The sequence below is a fragment of the Heptranchias perlo genome, chromosome 11 (genome assembly GCF_035084215.1).
Source record: "Heptranchias perlo isolate sHepPer1 chromosome 11, sHepPer1.hap1, whole genome shotgun sequence".
Taxonomy (NCBI): domain Eukaryota; kingdom Metazoa; phylum Chordata; class Chondrichthyes; order Hexanchiformes; family Hexanchidae; genus Heptranchias; species Heptranchias perlo.
The window spans coordinates 51,585,164-51,605,591 of record NC_090335.1 but is presented as its reverse complement, the minus strand read 5'-3'; the positions used below and the strand labels follow the sequence as shown (position 1 = coordinate 51,605,591).

The 20,428-nt window shown below is 41.3% G+C and overlaps 1 protein-coding gene and 1 long non-coding RNA gene across 3 annotated transcripts in view; one reads left to right on the top strand and one right to left on the bottom strand.

Annotated features, from left to right (window-relative positions):
- The window catches only part of cfap91 (cilia and flagella associated protein 91), a 65,093-nt gene that overhangs the window by 12,787 nt on the left and 31,878 nt on the right, over nucleotides 1-20,428 (bottom strand). For both annotated transcript variants that reach the window (XM_067993016.1, XM_067993017.1), the window contains exons 8-14: nucleotides 19,504-19,661; nucleotides 16,826-17,008; nucleotides 14,544-14,683; nucleotides 12,295-12,411; nucleotides 4,975-5,046; nucleotides 4,381-4,527; nucleotides 3,359-3,580 (exon numbers count right to left, since the gene is read on the bottom strand). In XM_067993016.1, the coding sequence (XP_067849117.1) occupies nucleotides 3,359-3,580; nucleotides 4,381-4,527; nucleotides 4,975-5,046; nucleotides 12,295-12,411; nucleotides 14,544-14,683; nucleotides 16,826-17,008; nucleotides 19,504-19,661 (1,039 nt within the window). The remainder of the gene's footprint in view (nucleotides 1-3,358; nucleotides 3,581-4,380; nucleotides 4,528-4,974; nucleotides 5,047-12,294; nucleotides 12,412-14,543; nucleotides 14,684-16,825; nucleotides 17,009-19,503; nucleotides 19,662-20,428) is intronic.
- On the top strand, nucleotides 9,762-13,511 carry LOC137327328 (uncharacterized). Its single transcript, XR_010964425.1, has 2 exons — nucleotides 9,762-9,950; nucleotides 13,165-13,511. It is a non-coding gene; the product is annotated as an uncharacterized lncRNA (long non-coding RNA).

The window sequence follows — 20,428 nt, the reverse complement described above, 5'->3', positions numbered from 1 at the left end:
TTCCTATCCCATTCACAAGACCCATCACTGCCCCCTTGGACTTTGCTGACGGATTAGCAATGACCTCCCCTTTCTGTATTACCCTCCGAAATATCTGTTCATTGACAAAGAAGGCTTTTGCCATCCATGACCTTATTGTAGATGATTGCATTGACATCCTGGCTTTGACTGGAACTTGGCCCATGGGTAGCAACACCTTCTCCCTTATCAAAGCCTCCCAGCGTGGCTATACCTGCTACCACCTGGCCTACTCAAACCGGTGTGCCCCTCATCACCAGTCACACCTTGGTTTCTCCCTATACTCCTTTGAGCACCTCACTCTGTTCCACTCCTCTCACCTGTCCTTTAAAATTCTTGTTGTCTTACTTCCCCCAAGCCCTAACCTGAATTTCTTCCCTGATAGCCTCCCTTTCCTCTCTCAGCTTCTGCATTGAGAGCAACTCCTTATCCTCAGTGATTTCAATCTCCATCTCTGCTCCCCTTGCCCAATCTCCTTGGAATTCACTATTATTCTCCCTAAACCGCTCCCTCCATAAGAACTCTTCTACCCATATTCATGGCCACCCCCTCAACCTCACCATCTCCTATGGCCTCTCTATTCCCAAGGTGTTGATCATTGACAAGGCCATCTTATATCCTTGGTCACTCACACCTCCCTACCACCTTTCAAGACCACTTCCGACTGCATCCTCCCCTGGGAAAACTTTCCCCCAAGTCGCTTACAACTACAATTTCAAAGACCAATTTGCTGAACCTTTGGCTCTTCATTCAACACAATACTTCTGCAGCTGTCAATTTGCTCAACTGCTCCCTGATCTCCATGTTTGATGCCCTTATCCATAACAAAACCTTCACTGCCTCCCATTCTGATTGTTTCCCCATTATAGACTTAAATGTATCTGGCATACAAGTGGCCTAGCTATCCATTACTAGATCTGGTTAGACTACATCAAAATCTACTGGGCCTCACTCTCCGCTGCCAAAACCATCCATTACTCTTGGACTATCCTGGAGAGCAAAGATAACCCCCTGACATATTTTCTTCACCATTAGCTTTCTCAAATTCCACTTCTGTGTCTCCTCCACCCTTACCACTAACAACAAGCGTAAGGAGCTCATGGATTCCTTTGTCCAAGACAGAGACCATTCTTTCAACTAGCTCACCACGCCAAACCTTCACCAGACTCACCTCCTGCTCTCGACCTCATTCCCACTAAACTGCTAACTACCCAACTTCCTTTCCTGGCCTTCATGCTAGCTGACATTGTTAATGGTTCCCACTCGCTGTTCCCCCTCCCTTTCAAAACCACTAACATCACCCTTTCCTCAAAAAATCTACACTTGATGTTCTATCCTTGCAAACTACCACCCCATCTACAATCTAGCTTTTCCTCTCCCAATTCCTTGTTGTTGCCTCTCAGATCTTTGCTTATCTCCCTCGTAACTACCTGTTTGAATCCCTCCCATCAAGTTTCCGCCCGTCCCAAAGCACCAAAACAGCCTAGCTAAAGTCACAAACCACATTTGCTGTGACTGTAAGTGAGAAAAATATGGCAATGAAAGATTTTCAGAAAGCATTTGAGCAATTTGTGAGAAAAAGATGATATAGTGCCACTTGTTGGCCAGATTTGTAATTACAAAGTGACAGAAGCCGGTTGACATTCGGCTTTACCATTTGAAATGTGGATACATGAATTTATAATGGAAAAGTTGACAAAAAAGTATGAGAACAGGAAATAAAGTTTAGTAGACATGAAGTAATATTTTGTAGCCAAGAAATGCATACAGACAGGTGTATTTGATATTTAACATAACATTTTAATTGTGAAACGTACTGAATGCAATTTTATCACTTTAAAAAGAATTTTTTATATAGTGCAATATCATGTCTTAGAAACATCCAATACATTTTACATACAAAGAAATTCTTAGAAATGCAGTTACCATTGTTATGTACTTTAGTATAAAGTATCTATTTTTGAAACTTCGAAAATATAATCATTGATAAGACTAAGATGGGTTCATATTTCTACCACTTTATTTTCTTTGTAAGCTTCAGTGTCAGCCTTGGCTCACTGGTAGGGTTCAAGTCCCACTCAGGTGGACATAAAAGATACCATGGCACTCTTTCGAAAAAAAACAGGCACAGAGGAGATTTACGAGGATGTTGCCAGGGCTGGAGAATTTTAGCTATGAGAAAAGATTGGATAGGCTGGGGTTGTTCTCTTTGGAGAAGGAGGCTATGGGGAGATTTAATTGAGATATATAAAATTATGACAGGACAAGATAGAGTGGATAGGGAGGACGTATTTCCCTTAGCAGAGGGATCAGTGACCAGGGGGCATAGATTTAAAGTAATTAGTAGAAGGATTAGAAGGGAGCTGAGGAGAAATTTTTTCACCCAGAGGGTGGTGGGGGTCTGGAACTCACTGCCTGAAAGGATGGTAGAGGCAGAAACCCTCAACTCATTTAAAAAGTACTTGGATGTGCACTTGAAGTGCCGCAACCTACAGGGCTACAGACCAAGTGCTGGAAAGCGGGATTAAGTTGGATAGCTCTTTTTTGGCCGGCACAGACACGATGGGCCAAATGGCCTCCTTCTATGCCGCAACTTTTTATGATTCTAAAAGGGGAGTTCTCGCCAGTGTCCTGGCCAATATTTATCCCTCAACCAACATCACTAAACAGATTATCTGGTCATTATCTCATTATTGTTTGTGGGACCTTGCTGTACGCAAATTGGCTGCCATGTTTCCTACATTACAACAGATTGGGACATCCTGAGGTCATGAAAGGCACCATATAAATGCACGTTCTTTCTTTTTGTTTATTCTAGCTTTGACAGGTAATCTTTAGGCGTGTATCATAGAATGGTTACAGCTCGGAAAGAGGCCATTTGACCCATCGAGTCCGTGCTGATTCTCTGCAAGAGCAATCCAGCTAGTCCCACTCCCCTGCCCTATCCCCATAGTCCTGCAAATTTTTTCCCTTCAAGTACTTATCCAGTTCCCTTTTGAAAGCCACGATTGAACCTGCCTCCACGCCAGCAGTGCATTCCAGATCATAACCACTCACTGTGTAAAAAAGTTTTTCCTCATGTTACCTTTGGTTCTTTTGCCAATCTATGTCCACTGGTTCTTGACCCTTCTGCCAATGGGAACAGTTTCTCTATCTACTCTGTCTAGACCCTTCATGATTTTGAATACCTCTTTCAAATCTCCTCTCAACCTTCTCTGCCCTAAGGAGAACAGGCCCAGCTTCTCCAGTCTATCCACGTAAATGAAGTGTAGATGGCATATATAATAGAAAATTAATACCTATTTTGTTACAATGTAATTTTATATTGCAAGTGTCTGACCTGTTTGAAAATTTCATCCTCCTCCCTTCTGCGTCTCTCCTCTACTTGACGTAGCCCACTCTCTTCTGCCTCTCTGATCCGACGGCGGCGCTCGGCCAACATAACAATTGCATGGATGCGTCTTTCCTCCTGCAGTCGCAGCAGCTCCTTATTCAGGAAGTCAAACATGTCTGCGAGTACACGACCTTCAAGGTGTGAGAGATAGTCTTCCATTGTGGAACGCTGTAGGAAGACAGAAGAATTCATACTAATTGTAATAGCCTGTCATGAAAATAATCATTTGTACAAGATTAATAATCTAGTCTAACAGGAATTTAAACTTACTCTTCATCATGTCCATTTTCCTGATTTAAATGTCAATTTTAAATTACTGAATGTACTGATGGATCATACCTGCCTGCAACTTTATTTGATAATGAATAACAGGACCACCAGAATGGCCTAGAAATTCAATGACACAGCGTCTGTTTTACAGGCGTACAATTCGTGTCAAAGTGTCCAATATGGCGGGCGGTGCATGCACATGCATTCCATGTCGGAAGTGTGCCGCCCACCATATTGGTATAGACATCACAAGGGGAGTCCAGGGCCCACACCTAAAATAGGTATTAGGCAATTTGCATTTGCAAATAAAGGTGCCCAGTGCCTGTTTGACACCTCCTTTACCAAATTGCTTTACCCTGAACGCAATCGGCGCTGGACCGGCTGCATTCAGGAAAACCAGCTCTACATGCAGCCTAACCAGCAGGTCCTTAAAGGGACCGCGCAGGCCGCAACCGAAAAGGTCAGTTTAAAAAAAATACTTACCTGAATGTGGAGCCAGGAGGTGCTCCTTATTATTCTCAATCTTATTTAACAGAATTTATAAAAATATGCACTGTATAAATAAATTGTCGCTTAATATTACATGACCTTTATTTCCACGTGTAAGGCTAGCTACATAATCATAAGTAACAAAGAAAGCATAACAATGTTCCAACAGAATTGATTTCCATTAAATATTACAATTCCCATTGTTTTACCGTTTGCTGCTGTAGGTCCCGTTCTCGCTGCAAGGCCAATATAGCCTGCATTTCTGCTTGCTTCACCAGATGTCTGTCCTCCTGGAGTGCGTGAGTGGTGCGGAGTTCATGGAGCAGCTCAATACGCTTCTCCTTGCCTTCAAACATCTACAAGATTATGGAACACATTAGTGTTGTCCACAACTCCAAGATTACCATTAATTGCTTTTCATTTTGCTCAACCTATCCCATGTCAACATTCCAACTCCAAGTCAGATGGTTGGAATCGCCTGACTGTGCAGGTCACCAAAACTGCCAGCAATGCCATTGTTGCTGTCAGAAAGTGCAATTTAAGGGAAGCAAATTAGAAGCCCCTCCCTCCATTATGCAATGTTTTACTATTGCAGAGTTTTATCAACTGGCTGAGAACTGACAAAATCATCTTGCTGTTGCTCAAGCCATAAAGTGACACACTGTCCTGTCGTTCCCTTACCACAGTTCATAAGGTGTAGTTCCTCAAATTCCCCCAGAGTACACAACACTGCACGGATTGATAAATTTCAATCCTGTTCTGTAGACGATCCCATATTTGTTTCATAATCCATAAAAACTTACCATATTCTGAATAGCCCTTCCTCTTATTAATTTCTGCAGGTAAATGATAGCCAGGTTCTTTTCTTCTTCTCCCTGAAATATAGAGAAATTAAAGCAGATATTATGCGTCTTAGTGAAGGTATTGTCCTTCATTTTGAATCTCTTCACAAGCACATTGGGTTTAAGAGGAAAGCTTAGTAGTATAGTCCTAATGTTTAAAACTTGGTGTTAAGTGGAATTATATAAAGTAAGTCATATTAATACCATTAAATGTTTGACAAAATTCTAGAGCTGTAAAATTATGTTGACCACAGAAAGAGGATTATAGCAGTGGAAACCAAATATACACTGCATTTAATGCAGTTTAAGTTTTTAGTTGATGCCTCTAAACAGTAAGCTGTTTATTCTAACAAAAATGTATATTGCAATAAAAAAGACCTGTCAATATTAATTTAGCTTTCATCCAATGGTAGAAATGCATAATTTGTTCAACCTTAGGAACATGCATTTCTATACTACACAATTTCTTCTATCCTTCCCTTCCCCTTCCCTGAGCTGGCAGAAGAGGAAAATTCTGGCTCCCTGCACCTCCAAAGCGATTTTTGGGATTTTTATCCCACATCTAGCATTGGGCAAATTCAAATCTAATGAGATGGTGTCGTACAACATATTTTCCATCATTGTGCCGTCATGTTCACGGAATCCAGGGTCGCTAAGAGCCTAAAGGGTGAGATTTATAATTTAAATGGCCAATTTGACTGAGGCATTCTATAGCAGGATGATCAGTAAATAGTCCATAAGAACTTATCATGTTCTGAGTATGATTCAAGGAAAATCCAGGTTGTATTTTTACAGGGGCTAAAACAGGAATTTCAGGATCTTTAAAATTTCTTGAAAATGTAATTCTCTTCAGCAGTATTGCCAGCCACGCTATGACTTGGCAAGGCATCACAGCAAGCTCCATCTTCCCCCCCACTTGACAACTTGGCTGCATGATGCATACTCACCTACCGATCAGGATGAGCTGCAGGTTTTGCACCTGTCCGACACTGTGTATGTGCTCCTTCAACTTACAACTTCTGAAGATTACTATTTGCCGGAGAAGATGGCACAGACTACAAGGGAACAGACTTGAATTGCAGGAGGTCTCAGAAGTTACAAGTCTTACATTACCTTGCTGAAACTCATCCTCAACATCCTTACATATAAGAATATGGTGGGAGCAGGGGAAGGTGAAGCCAAAGGCCTGCTCAGGAAAAACATTGTACCACTGAGTACTTAGGCCCAGCTTTCCTTCTCACTCACGCCCATACAGGCATACACAATCACACAAACATCATTTACAGTTACTGTTTTGTAATGCAAGCTCTGCTGGAAGGTGCATCTAGGATCCAACCTTCTAAAATTTGCCATTTGTTGTATGCCTGGAACAGGACACTGCCAGCATTGTCAGTGGCCCAGGACATGACAGCATCTCACAGCACCCTATCAGTATAAGTACCCATTGTCTTAACTAGGGACTGGTGTACTGTTTGGAATATTACATCTTTAACAAAAAGTAAAGCTTTTATTACATGTCAATGAATGAAATAATTCACTACTGTCAATATAGAAGCCATCCATACCAATGAATAAAACTCAATTAGAGATATAACACCACTTACAGTTATTGCAAGTGTATTCATTAGTGCTGATTTTCTGAGGCCTCGCTGGTGGTCAGCAGGGATCAGAAAATTGGGCACCTAATCTTGCACTACTGATTCGCTGGCAGATGAGGAAAATTCTGGCTCCAATTTTTCAATGGACAATTTGGGACAAACATGAGGTCATACTACTGGCATGTAAATAAAATTATTAAAATGGCAACTGTTCTTTGGGGGAAGATCTGTACATAACATGCAGCTCACCCTCATGGGACTTCTGGGACATGGCCTGCTCCAGCAGGATTCTTAAAAGGAGATAGCAGTTTAGTTGTTGGTAAGAGTCTTTGGGGCTTAATTTCCTGTCTAGTTATACTAGTAAACCAGCAAAATCTGGGTGGACAAAGAAGGAAAATCAGGTTCCCAGCAGCCATCACCACTTCTGGGATTTTCAGCAAGAAGTGACAAATATACCGCCCAAAAATTGAGTGGTATTCTAATGGGACACAAAAGACATGAGTGTGTAATATATATTTCCAGTCATTTGCACCCTCGTAGCACAGAGCAATTGGCTGCATCACAAAAAGCATGAAGTTTAAAAAATGTTTAAAGATTTTTGGCATCTTTTGGTGGCTACGCTACAATCAGGTGGCACAGTAAATTTTCACCCGCCCACCACCAACACCATCTGAGTTGGGTGACCTAGCGGCATCATAAATGACTCGGATCTTGATCCTAGGAAATAAGCCAGGTTAAGGGATGCAGATAAGGTCCAGGCGGAAGTCCCACTACACTAAAGATCCGCCGCCATTGTGGCAAAGAGATCATTCGGGCCCTTTTATTTTTGCAATTTTAGTTACACTTTGCTCTATGTATTAGTTGATTTCGCTGGCTAATCCCCATTTTTGAACTTTTGGGCTTTTTCCTTCATTCTTCATTACTGATGGCATTTCAATTGCATGTAATGCAAAGTAGTGAGGGTGGTTATTCATTGGAGGTTCTGAACACCCTTCATGATAATAGATAAGGAAGAAACATTTGCGAGGGATCAACAAATTCTGGTGCAACAATACTAGAGGCATTTATTCCATGCTATCATTACGCTGGCACCAACACTTATAGATCCCTCCACACCTATTTGGACATGTCAGAGGAGACATCTTTGCCATCTCTGCTTCACAAGTGACCACAGAATTGTACCACCTGTAAACAACATCTGGAACGGGACTAGCTCTTCCCATAAAAGGTGAAGTACCACATAACTGACTTATTTGGAAAATAGAAACACGTGGGATTAAAGGGATGGTGGTAACTTGGGTGCGTAATTAGCTAAGAGATATAGGAGGCAGAGACTAGTGATGAACAGATGTTTTTCTGACTGGAGAGAAGTATGCAGTGGGGTCCCCCAGGGATCGGTATTACAACCATTGCTTTTCTTATATATAAATGACCAGGACTTTGGTATAGGGAGTACAATTTTGAAGTTTGTGGATGATACAAAACTTGGCAACATAGTAAAGAGTGGGGAGGATAGTAGCAGACTTCAGGAGGACTTAGGTAGGCTGGTGAAATGGGCAGACACATGGCAGATGCAATTTAATGCAGATAAGTATGAAGTGAAGCACTTTAGGAGGAACAACACGGAGAGACAGTATAATCTAAATGGTACTATTTTGAGGGGAGTGCAACAGCAGAGGGCCCTGGGGTACACATTCACAAATCTTTGAAGGTGGCAGGGCAAGTTGATACGGCGGTTAAGAAAGTGTATGGGATACTTGGCTTTGTAAATAGGGGAACTGAATACAAAATCAAGAAAGTTATGCGAAACCTTTACAAATCACTAGTTAGGCCTCAGCTGGAGTATTGTGTACAATTCTGGGCACCACAGTTTGGGAAGGATGTCGAGGCCTTAGAGAGGGGAGATGAGGTTTACCAGGTTGATACCAGGGATGAGGGACTTCAGTTATGTGGAGAGATTGGAGAAGCTGGGACTGCTCTTCTTACAGCAGAGAAGGTTAAGGGGAGACCTAATAGAGGTATTCAAAATAATGAGGGGTTTTGACAGAGCAAGGGGAGAAACTGTTTCCTCCGGCAAGTGGGTTGGTAAGCAGAGGTCATAGATTTAAAATAATTGGCTAAAGAACTAGAGGGGAAATGAGGAGAAATATTTTCATATAGAGGATTAGTAATATCTGTAACGCGCTACCTGAAAGGACGGTGGTAGCAGATTCCACAGGAACTTTCAAAAGGCAATTGGATACGTACTTGAAGAGGACTAATTTGCAGGGTTATTCGGAAAAAGTTGGGGTGTGGGACTTAATTGGACAGCTCTGACAAAGAGCCGGCACAGGCACAATGGGCCGAATGGCCGCCTTCTGTGCTGTAAGATTCTATGAAGCTTTCATGCAAACTGCATCCTTTCAATCCATCACTTGGGTCATCTTGCAGGTCAGGCAGTTTGCTGTGTACACCTGTATCAAGCAACTGACAAACGAGTAACATTTTCATCACCTTTCCTATAGTAAGGAGACATCAACTCAACAGGGCCATACATGCCAACTTAGAAAACTAGCAAAAGCTGATAGGCAGTTTCACAAAAGTTGAGACACGAAAAAAATTGACAACTTCACAAAGGTGCTCAGTAAAATCCCCTGATATGTGAGAGAAAGTCATTACAGTCAAAGTGCAGTGGGTCACATATGAACAGGAGTAAGCCATTCAGTACCTCAAGCCTGTTCCACCATTCAATTAGATCACCTTTGATCCGTACCTCAACCCAGTTATTCACTTTCGCTCCATATCCCTTGATACCCTTACCTAACAAAAATCTATTAATCTCAGTCTTGAAAATTCCACAGTCTTTTGGGGAGGAGGGTTCCAGATTTCCACTTCCCCTTCTGTTAAAAAGTACAACCTGATATCACTCCTAAATGGCCTAGCTCTAATTTTACGATTATTGCCCCAATAAAGGAAATAGTTTCTCTGCATCTAATAAATCCCTTTATCATTTTAAACACCTCTATTACATCACCCCTCAATCTTCTAAACTAAAGAGAACACAAATGGGCCTAAAAATAGGGCCAAACAGCACCCGTTTTTCAGGCGCCAGTGCGGCCTACTAAGGCCCCAAAATGGCGGGCAGGAAGCACATGCAGACTTCCGGTCGAAAAGTATGGCAACCGCCATTTTGGGTGAGGACATACAAGAGGCGCCTTCACCCACATTACCGACCTGATGCCGGCGTCGGGTGCTTTATATGTGTGTATAAAGGGCCTAACACCACCCCAACACCCGTTTACCCTGAGGCAGCTCGCACTCAGTGAAACCAACCCTACTGAATGCCTACCAACCAAGAAGGTAAGTAACTTACCTGAACGTGGAGCCGTGAGGCTCAAAAATGCTCCCCCGACCCCACATTAAAAGGACCTGTCGCCACTCCCGATACTCATCCATCGCCGATGCTTCCGTACCACCCATCCTCAACCTGTCCGACCTACTTACCTCAGAGCTGCTGCAACGTTAGCGGCGGCCCGATTTTTCTTCACTCCTCACTGCGCCGGCAGGCTGCAGTGCCACACCAGCTCTGTGACAATGAGGTCCGAGGCCCAATATCAAGGGCCAAAAAATAGGCGCACAATAATCTGAAAGCAGCAGCATAAAAGATTCTAACTTTAATACTGAAGCCAAAGCAAAAATCTGAACCGCTTCTCTCCCCTCAATGTCCCTCATCCTCTCTAGTCCATTTCTCCCTCTATCCTCCCCTACTCTCTGCTCCTCCTATCTTCCCTTACACTGCTCTCCCCCTGCCATCTCCGTTCCCTCCCTGCTGCTTTCAGATTGTGAACATTAATTGACGACTTCTCTACACCTGTTCCGTACACGTTCAGGGAGCTTCAGCTTACCCATCAGATGCTGTGGTTTCTTGTTCTCATGAGGCATCATTTTATCTTTCCTACAACTTCAGTTCATGTTTCCAAAATTTCTTCTGAGTTTTCTATTTTGCTTCGCGGGTTTCATGTGGCCGTCTATGTAAAGGCTGCATTCGACCAAGGCCGGTATCTCATTTGGTTTTGAGCTTTTAAATTGGTTTCCAAGGATAGGCATTTCGTTTTTTTTAAACGGTTCCATGCATTTCCTAAATAACTTTTAAAACAAAAATCCTGCTGCATGGATCCAAAGGTGAATTACTATTTTTTTCCTTTAGGTGGCCCTGTCCTGCAATGTTATGCCACATAATATTATGCTCACAGCTCCACCTAAAGGTGCGATTCCTTTGGATGTAGTGACCATTCAATATTTTAAATATATTAGAGATATAGGGCTCAATTAACAGTGTTTCTTACATTTCTTGGAAACATTTCACATTTCATAATACAATCATGTAAAATACAAAGTTTAAAATGAAAGGTGCATTCTGATGATGAAAGTCAGTGATGGGAGGTAGGCAGAGGAGATACAATCAGCATGTAAATTACACTGCAGTAGTATAAAAACACTTAGTATATTTATCTGTTCACTACCTGAATGGAGGGTTAAACAATTTATTTTAAAATAGCAGATAGAAGAACTTGATATGAAGGTATTGAATCAGGTCCCTTCCAGACTGTACTATCTATATCGTTTGTAATGCAGTACTTTATTTTTAGTTAAATTTTTTTAAAACTATATACTATCTACTACTCTTAATTCAAACTTACTTAGATCAAATTGTCTAATAATTTTTTTACCACTAAATTCTCACTTGTCACATTGCTTAAGTCAATTTTTTTTACTGCAAAAATGAGAGTTATCAGGAGCAGACTGTAACCTAAGTAAAATGTTATTTGAGCAGTTTACATTTTTTTTAAATTCCCTAATGGTAGATAGGGGGATTTGAGCCTTATTGGAAGTAAGAGTTTGAATTAGTTCGTTAACTTTGGAGGCCACCAAAACACAAAATTGGGGAGATATTGGAGATGCAAAAATCGAAAGGAAAATAGGGACCTACTATTTTTTGTTTAGAGCAGTATTTTTCATTAGGCATTTTTCCATATTTCTGAAATTTGATTAATTTTTGGGAAAAGTTGGGTGGCTACTTTTTATTGATTCTTGTCAATCACCTCAGTTTCTTGGTACAAGATGTATTTGAGGTGAGATCAGCAGGCCGCAGACCATTTTGCACACCTTGGAGTACCCACTTACAAATGACCCAGGATAACTGCCTCAGCTTCCTACAGGTCAACGGGACCTGGACCCAGGACAGCATAGGCAGCATTTTCATCTCATTTTCCACTGAACACCATGACTTGAATGCCCAATGTCAGCACATTGGTGCATTTCCCTAAACATAGGGGGTCGCTGATGCCTGTGTCCAAACTATTAAAATTATTTAAATCCGTTGAGCCTGACAAATTCGGTAAGGTCAGTAGGTCACTCTACCAATGCAAGTGTGCACAAAAAATTTTAAAAGCTGCATTTTCCTTTCAGTTGGGAACCTAATTAGTCAACTTTTCCGACACCATCAGAACTTATTCTTTGAGTTGCTGCCTTGCCAGTGTGCTACAGAACCAAGTTTTTCATGAAGCAGTGAAGCCCATTTTTGTCAGTCTGAAATCAAGGCTTTTCATTTTTTTCCCTTGATTTTGAAGATGAACAGTTTAGGAAAATAAATTGTTAAATACTTTCTCCCTTGAAGGGCAGCATCTTTATTTTTTGTCCTTACCTCAGGCGGTGGCTCAACTGTAGGTGTTGGAGGGCGAGCAGAAGGCTTTATAATCTTGAACAGAAAGCGAAGTGGTTTTTCTGACTCTTCTCCTTTAAACTTTGCATCCCGTATGGCCTGTGTTTTACGGACACAAACTCTAAGTTTAGAGTGTTAGCACTATTCTTTAAATTATCTAGTCGGAATTGTATTTTTCTTTTAGTGTAAAATATATTTCTTAAATCAAAGCTATGTGGCACTGCTTCAGATTTTCAAAACCACATGCCTGACGAGGGTATTGGAGTGAGGAGAGAAGGACAGAAGAGAGAGGGGAAATGAGGAGGAGGTGGTGGAAGCAATCTTTTGAAGGATGGTTGGGCTGAAATACTGCTCAGTGGGGAGGTGGTGTAGGTCCAAAATTGAGGCATTGGTGGACCAGGAGTCAATGTAGGTCAGCAAGCACAGGGGCGATGGGTGCGCGGGCCTTGGTGTTAGTTAAAATACGGGCAGCAGAGTTTTGGATAAGCTCAAGTTTATGGAGGGTGTAAGATGGGCTGCCAGCCAGGATAGCATGGGAAAGGGATAAAAACCCATGCCAATTAAAATGTATGTGCCTGCAAAAGAAGGATGAGGGTTGCAGTTGTAACAGCTTGAATGAGATTTCAGTAAGGACATTGTTGACGGAAAAACAGGTGTTTAAATTCTGATATAAAGATGAGTCTATAGCATGCATGTAAAGGTTGTGCTGATATTGTAAATTGCCAAAGAATAACGAAGGACACCAGAGACAAAGTGAAGAGGAATGTAGGAAAACAGACATCTGCACTTAATGTAATTAATTCGTGAAAATAACGTCAGCATAACCTTACTTTATCTAATGTCACATGACAGGCCTACCACGTTCAAGAGAAATCCATTAACAAGCTGTTTGAAAATCAAATCATGAAACCTGAACCAGAAATACAAAAAGTCCAAGAGAACACTTGAAAGGTAGTAAGTAAAAGGACCTTGAGGATGGTTTAAAAATAAGATAAGCAAGAAAATGGTTATAAACAAGTGGGTTACAAAAACCTGGAGGAATAGGTGAAACTGCGTCAGACAAGAGAAGCCAGCGGCAGTACCAAATCATCATTTGGGCAGGCGGACGGCAGTGTTGAAGATCACGCAAGAATAATGTTGTACCGTGAATGACAAATTGCAGAAACAATAAATAAATTAAGTAATGAATTTAAGTCAAATATGTCTGTTTTCCTGATTCCTTTTCTCCAGAGTCGCATAAAATTGGCCAATACAAGTAATACCAATCTCCGGTGAAAGATAAATGCGAATAATAGTTGTGACCAGTCTACAACAAAATCTCAAGCAAAGTATAAACGCAATGGGATTCACTGCCATCCCAATAGTTCCTCCACTGTTGTCCTTATGAAATGCCAAGGAATTTTGTTTCCAATGTGTTCAATCTTTAGGTGCTTCTATTTCCTGCTCCCATGCTCTCTTTTACTGTCGTATTTGGACTGCATTCGTTTCTTCATTTGAGGTCTCCTGTCTGCCCTTTCAGGTGGACATAAAAGATCCCATGGCACTATTCAAAGAAGAGCAGGGGAGTTCTCCCCGGTGTCCTGGCCAATATTTATCCCTCAACCAACATCACTTTAAAAAAAAAACTGATTATGCGGTCATTATCTCAATGCAGTTCGTGGGACGTTGCTGTGTGCAAATTGGCTGTTGTGTTTTCCTATATTACAACAGTAACTGCACTTCAAAAATATTTAATTGGCTGTACAGCGCCTTGGGACATCTTGAAGTTATGAAAGGCACTATATAAAAGCAAGTTCTTTATTGCATTCATTGATGCTTTCTATTGAAGTGCCAGCATGGCTTTTAAGGTTCTCTGATTACTGCTTTTATTGTCCCCAGTTACTGTTCCTTTTTTCCTGAACTATTCTTCATTTTCAGGTGTTCTCTTGGATTTTTTGAATTTCAGCTTCAGGTTTGATCTTTCAATTTCCAAACAGCTGTTAATGGATTTCTCCTAAACATGGTAGGCGTGTCACATAATATCAGATTAAGTAAGGTTACACTGATAGTGACACCTACAGCTGCAGTTCCAATAGAGTGTTGAGACCACACACCATTTTTAATATAGAATAGGTCCTCAGTACTAGAGACAACATATTTCTCACTCACATTTTCCTCTAAATTTACAAAACCAAAAGTACAAAACCAGAGCCAACAAGCTGTCAAGCTAGCATCTATTCACTAACATGCACCTTGTGAATTTTGGCCAACTCCATCTCCTGTCGAGCAGCATACTTCAAGAAGCCGTCCTTTGTTGTACTTTTTGGTCTCTGAATTTGTATACGTGGATTTGTAACAAAATCTGGCAGAGAGTACTCCAAATCTAGTAGACCTAAAAATGTTAAAGTGTACAGTATAGGCCTGAAGCAGCTCAAAGCAGTTAACAGTAAAAACCTCTTTCAACTTTTTTTTAGAGGGACTTATTTATATATGTGCACTGTCTTTACTCTAACTTTGTACCTTTCATGTGTTTGGGCTAGAAAAATGTGTGCAAATGCAGTCAACTGGGGTCTTTAACTTTACGGTGGGGTAAACAGATCATTGGGACATTATAAAAGAAGATTTTCCACTTCAACACTGCAGGCAAACACATTGGGAGTGCTTATCAAGAGATTGTGCATTCCTGGCTAGTGATTTTCCATCCATTCATTTTAAGGGATAGAAAATCACATGCTGGAGGTGCACAATTTTCCAATATGCACTCCTGGCGTGTGCCAGTAGCTCATAAATGGAAATTCTCCCCTTACCTGCCCAGTAAAAGGAGATGCTAGAAAGGGGTGAAAAGGGCCAATGTTCCAGGTAGAAGTGGGTTTGATAACTACAGAACCCACTCTGATGAAGAAGTGTACCACAGGATGTGAAAAAAAATACATGAAGTTAGTGTCCAGTTGACATGTATGGCTCTGAGAACTGATCTAGATGAAGGCCCAGAAATAGTGAGATACTAGTGCAAGACAATAGAACACACACCCATTTCAGGCAACTCTATTAGCATCAAGCACTGCCCAGGTCAAATCAGGTATAGTACTTCCTAATGTACAATGTGGTAGGTGCCTTTCCCATCTCTGTGTCCCCTCTCAATTTGCCATTTTTCTCCCAAACAATACCAAATTAGGAGAAAATTGTTTTGCAGGCCTATGCTAACTATAATAGGTTGAGACTACCCAAACTGATTTGACCATGAGGAGAATTTCATACTACCAGTCTCAATTAGATTTGATCCCAAGATCCAGAAGAAAACTGCAGTAGTACACTGTACCATCCTCATCTCCTAGAATTGGATTTCATATGCATAGAAAATGGTTATGTAGATACTTAGAAAACAAAATATATAAGTTGCTTTAAAATAAAAGTTCCATGCAGTTTACTTCTCACAGCAACTTAAACTGACAGACTTGTGACAAGTATTAACAACATCACTGAATGGTTAGGAACTGTCAAAATCTTCCTCAGGCTAGTTGATGCCTCTTACAGCAAAGAAAGAAAAAAACTTGCATTTATATAGTGCCTTTCATGTTATCAAGATGTGCCATAGCATTTTATAGCCAATTAATTATTTTAGAAGATTAGTACTGTTTTGTAAGCAAACATGGCAACCATTTTGTGCACAGTAAGGTGCCACAAGCAACAAATGAGGAATGAATGTTGGGCAGGATTCCAAGAGAACTAACTTCGAATAGTGCCATGGGATCTTTTATGTCCACCTGAGCAGGCAGACATGATCTCAGCAGAAAGGCAATTGGTAATTAAGACTTATCATGTTGTTAAAAGGGTGCTTAGACAGGAATGAACAAGCCCTAACTTTTTGTGACGCATTTAGTTCATATCTACCACTTAAGTACAGGAACTTCAGGCCGTTCAATGTACAGCAAGGTGAGTCAGTCAGCGAGATGATGGAGGGGCAGCGCATCTCGGACAGCAACTTCCGGATTTTGGCGTTTAACTGCGCATGTGTGCTCGCCTGATGTTGCTGTCCAATTGGCGTGTAAATAACGGTGAGCGCTGTTAGCCTCACAGTTACTTTCACATTAAATTTTGGGCCCATGTCTCTGACACTTGCTACTATGAAAACTGGAACACCTAGACATACATGTTAGAACTAACCCAGGAGGAATTGGTTCGGACAATGCAAATTTTCTCACAACCTAGGTTCCAGGGTATATGAAGAAAATTTGCATTTGTAACTCTTCCAAGAATCACCTTCGCAGCAGCCATATTTAGACACCTGCAAGTATTATCTTCCTCTCGGTGACCACATGGATAATGTAAATGGGTTAAAAATGGGTAAATTCCTATTTCAGAACCCAAGGATTGATATTGAACCACTTTCCATGTACCCAAGGCAGTGCAAAGAGATTTGGAATTCATGGGAAGTGTTATATTTTGTTATTTTTGTAAAATGACTGTACATAGTTGGACATTCAGATGACAATGGAATCCAAAACAGATTGTATTTTTTGGAACATTAACTTACCATCAAATGTGGATAGAAAACGACTTTTCACAACGAAACGCTCTGAATTCTGGTCTGGAAACTGGCCAAATCGAGAGATAGGTGCATAAACCTGTGAACCATGATTTGCATAGTCCTGTATGAGGCTACGCCGCTCCAGCTTCCCTTCCACATTTCTCCTTTTAGCTGTTAGTTTTCTTATTTCTAGAAAGACAAATGTTTATTCCTTAAATATCGGAATACATTTTTATATAATTTAATGTATAATTTAGTGCTATGGACTTTGAGAAATAAAAGTACTGAGAGATCGTATCAACAGTTCTTACTCCAACTCCAAATGTACATCACTTCATTTGGATTGTTTATGATCTATGAGAAATTTTGATTCTTTTCCCAGAATTACTACAAAAATACCCACACCCCAAATAAGCAACATCTAATAGAAGCAAAAACAATTAATGCATGGGGCAATTTACTGCCAAAGCTAGCATTTATTGCTCATCTCTTGTTTCCCTTCAGAATGTGGTGGTGGGCCTTCTTGAACTGCTGCAGTCCTTGTGGTGAAGGTATTCCCACAATGCTGTTAGGTAGAAGTTTCAGGATTCCGTAGCCTCATGTACTGCTTCCCCTTCCCACCAGTCCCTTCCAACACCTCCCTCCCCTTTACACTATCCCCTTGCTCCCCTCACACCTATGAGTCCTTCCCCTTCGCATGACCAACTCACATCCTGGATCTTCCCTAACTACAACAACAACTTGCATTTATACAGCGCCGTTAACATAGTAAAACTTCCCAAGACGCTTCACAGGAGCATTATCAAACAAAATTTGACCGAGTAGCATAAGGAGATATTAGGACAGCTTGGTCAAAAAGGTAGAAAATCGGAGAGGTTTAGGGAGGGAATTCCAGCGCTTAGGGCCGACGCAGCTGAAAGCAAGGCTGCCAATGGTGGAGCGATTAAAATTAGGGATGCACAAGAGGCCAGAATTGGAGGAGCGCAGAGATCTCTGAGGGTGGTGGGGCTGGAGGAGGTTACAGAGATAGGGAGGGGTGAGGCCATGGAGGGATTTGAAAACTGATGAGAATTTTTAAATCAAAGCGATGCCAGACCGGGAGCCAATGTAGGTCAGCACCTTTACGGAGGGTGCATGGGGGAGGCTGGCTCAGAGAGCATTGGAAATAACCCTTTGATACCCTGTTTGATACCCAAATTTCTTCCGCTATTGAGCTGGAAAACTAGGGTAATCTGGCCGGGTGCGAATATAAAATAGATTGGGAACCCATTACACTGATCTCTGCCTCTTTTTGCGCTCATCTAAAAATTTTGTGTGAAGTGGGTGGGGGCACATTATACAACCAGTCACGTATGTTCAAGTGTATTGTGACAACATGCAAAAGGAAAAATGTCATAACATATTTCCTGTTACTTGTGCCCCAGCAACGCTAGGCACAAGGGCCTCCTCCTGTGTGCCCCTGGTGTCCAATATTGTTGCCTGGGGGGGGGTAATTTAAATTTTAAACGGCTCGTTTCCCAAAAGCAAATCAATTACAGAGTGATCATTTGCTGTAGGGAAACAGGCAAATTGGAACTCAGAACAATTTTTTAAAAATTAAAATGTTGATCCTGGACTGTGAGTCCACTTAAACTACATCACAGGAGATCAACTATAATATAAATTATCTGGTCAAATGCTCCTGGTGCTATAAACAATGTATTGTCCAAATCACAGTGAGCAACATCATGGGAAATGTGCTAGTGCATTTGCTTAATTCCTGCTAATCCACTGCTCATTTGCTTGTACTATATATCTAAACAACATAGGACGTATCCAAAGAGTATGGGAAAGTGCCTGATGTGTTAATAGAATGCAACGCATCCTCATTGGCTCAGATTTCCCATTCGCCAAAAAGCAACCAATCAAAAAATCCTATGGGGTAAATTTTGCAAGGTTCTGCTCCCAGCATGGAGCCTTGCAAGATTGGAGCACATGTCATGGAATCAGCCCTATAGTGTTAAATGACCTTTTTGGGACTAGCATTCCCATCTATATGGATAGATTATATAAAGCAGCGTCATAAGCTTAGCAAAATGAACATCTAGTGAGGACATTATGTAAAATGCTGTATGGGGACATTATTTACAAAGACTTTGCACTTCATGAAAGAGTCTTTTTTGGGCAGCTATGGAGTTCAGCAACATTGGAAACTGGTGTACATAAGAACATAAGAAATTGGAGCAGGAGTAGGCCAATCGGTCCCTCGAGCCTGCTCCGCCATTCAATAAGATCATGGCTGATCTGATCCCAACCACAAATCTAAAGAACACAAGAAGTCGGAGCAGGACCCGGCCACATAGCCCCTGGGCCCTCTCCGCCACCCACAGGGCATTGACCGATCCGAACTCAGCTTCATGTCCAATTTCCTGCCCGCTCCCCATAACCCCTAGCAAAGGGCTATGTCATAGAATGGTAGGACAAGTGTTTCTCCCATTGTTCCCAACAGAGTGATAAATTGCAGACAAACAGATAGGTGACCTATCACACATCTCCAAGGTAAGTTGCATTATGGCATTGGCAGAGGTCTGACCACTTAACAGGGGAAATGATGGTAAAGAATAACAAGAAAAAAGGTGGACAAATGAAAGACAAGTTAAACCAGAAATAGTCACTCATACTCTTCTAAATGAAGCTAACAGTACCTTTGATGTGCTCCAATCTTATCTTTTTTGTAGTCAATCCTTTCTTTTGCTGATGCTTTGACCAGTATGCATCAAGCCGTTTCACATTCATTTCCTGTTGCTTTGCTTCACGTTGGCGTAACAAATTCTTCAGAACGTCTAGTCGAATCTCCTGAAGCCTTAAAAAAAAAGTATAAAATATAAAAGGATGCATTTATTATATTCACAATGCAAGGCTAGCTGCTGCAATCAGTCAGAATTACTGCAGTACATTTGATAGAAGGTACAGTAACAGAGGAACCAATGCCAAACATGCTACATTTTTCCTTTTCAGGTATATTTCCAATTCCCTTTTGAAAGTTACTATTGATCTGCTTCCACTACCCTTTTAGGCAGTGAATTCCAGATCATAACAATCTCTGCGTTTAAAAAAAAATTCTCCCCTCTGGATTTTGCTAATTATCTTAAATCTGTGTCCTCTGGTTACCGATCCTCCTGCCTTCTGCAGTGCATCCTGTAGATGGTGTATACAGTACTGCAAAAGTATATACTATGATCTTTCAAACAATAAAGTTTGTTAGCATATTTTAATCTTCTGGTCTCCTTTAAGATATTTCTAGTAAAGTGTAACACTGCATCACTGTGTTTTGTTTTCAAAAATATTTTGAACTCCCCCAATAGCTCATTGGGTTAAAGCGCTACCCAGTGTGGTACTGAACCATACAAACCAGGAAGGTCACAGGTTCAACAAAATTAATCACGTTTTTAAAGCAATCAAAACACTTAAAGTTGTTCTGGCTGACTGGAGGAACTGGTGTTTAGTAACATAGGGCATGAGGACCTGGACAGGGCCTTGTGTCAAGGAAGGCTTGAGGTTCTGGATAGCAGGGGAGAGGGCTTGGATTGCAGAGATGCTACTTGGTGAGAAGGGGTCAGGGGCCAATGG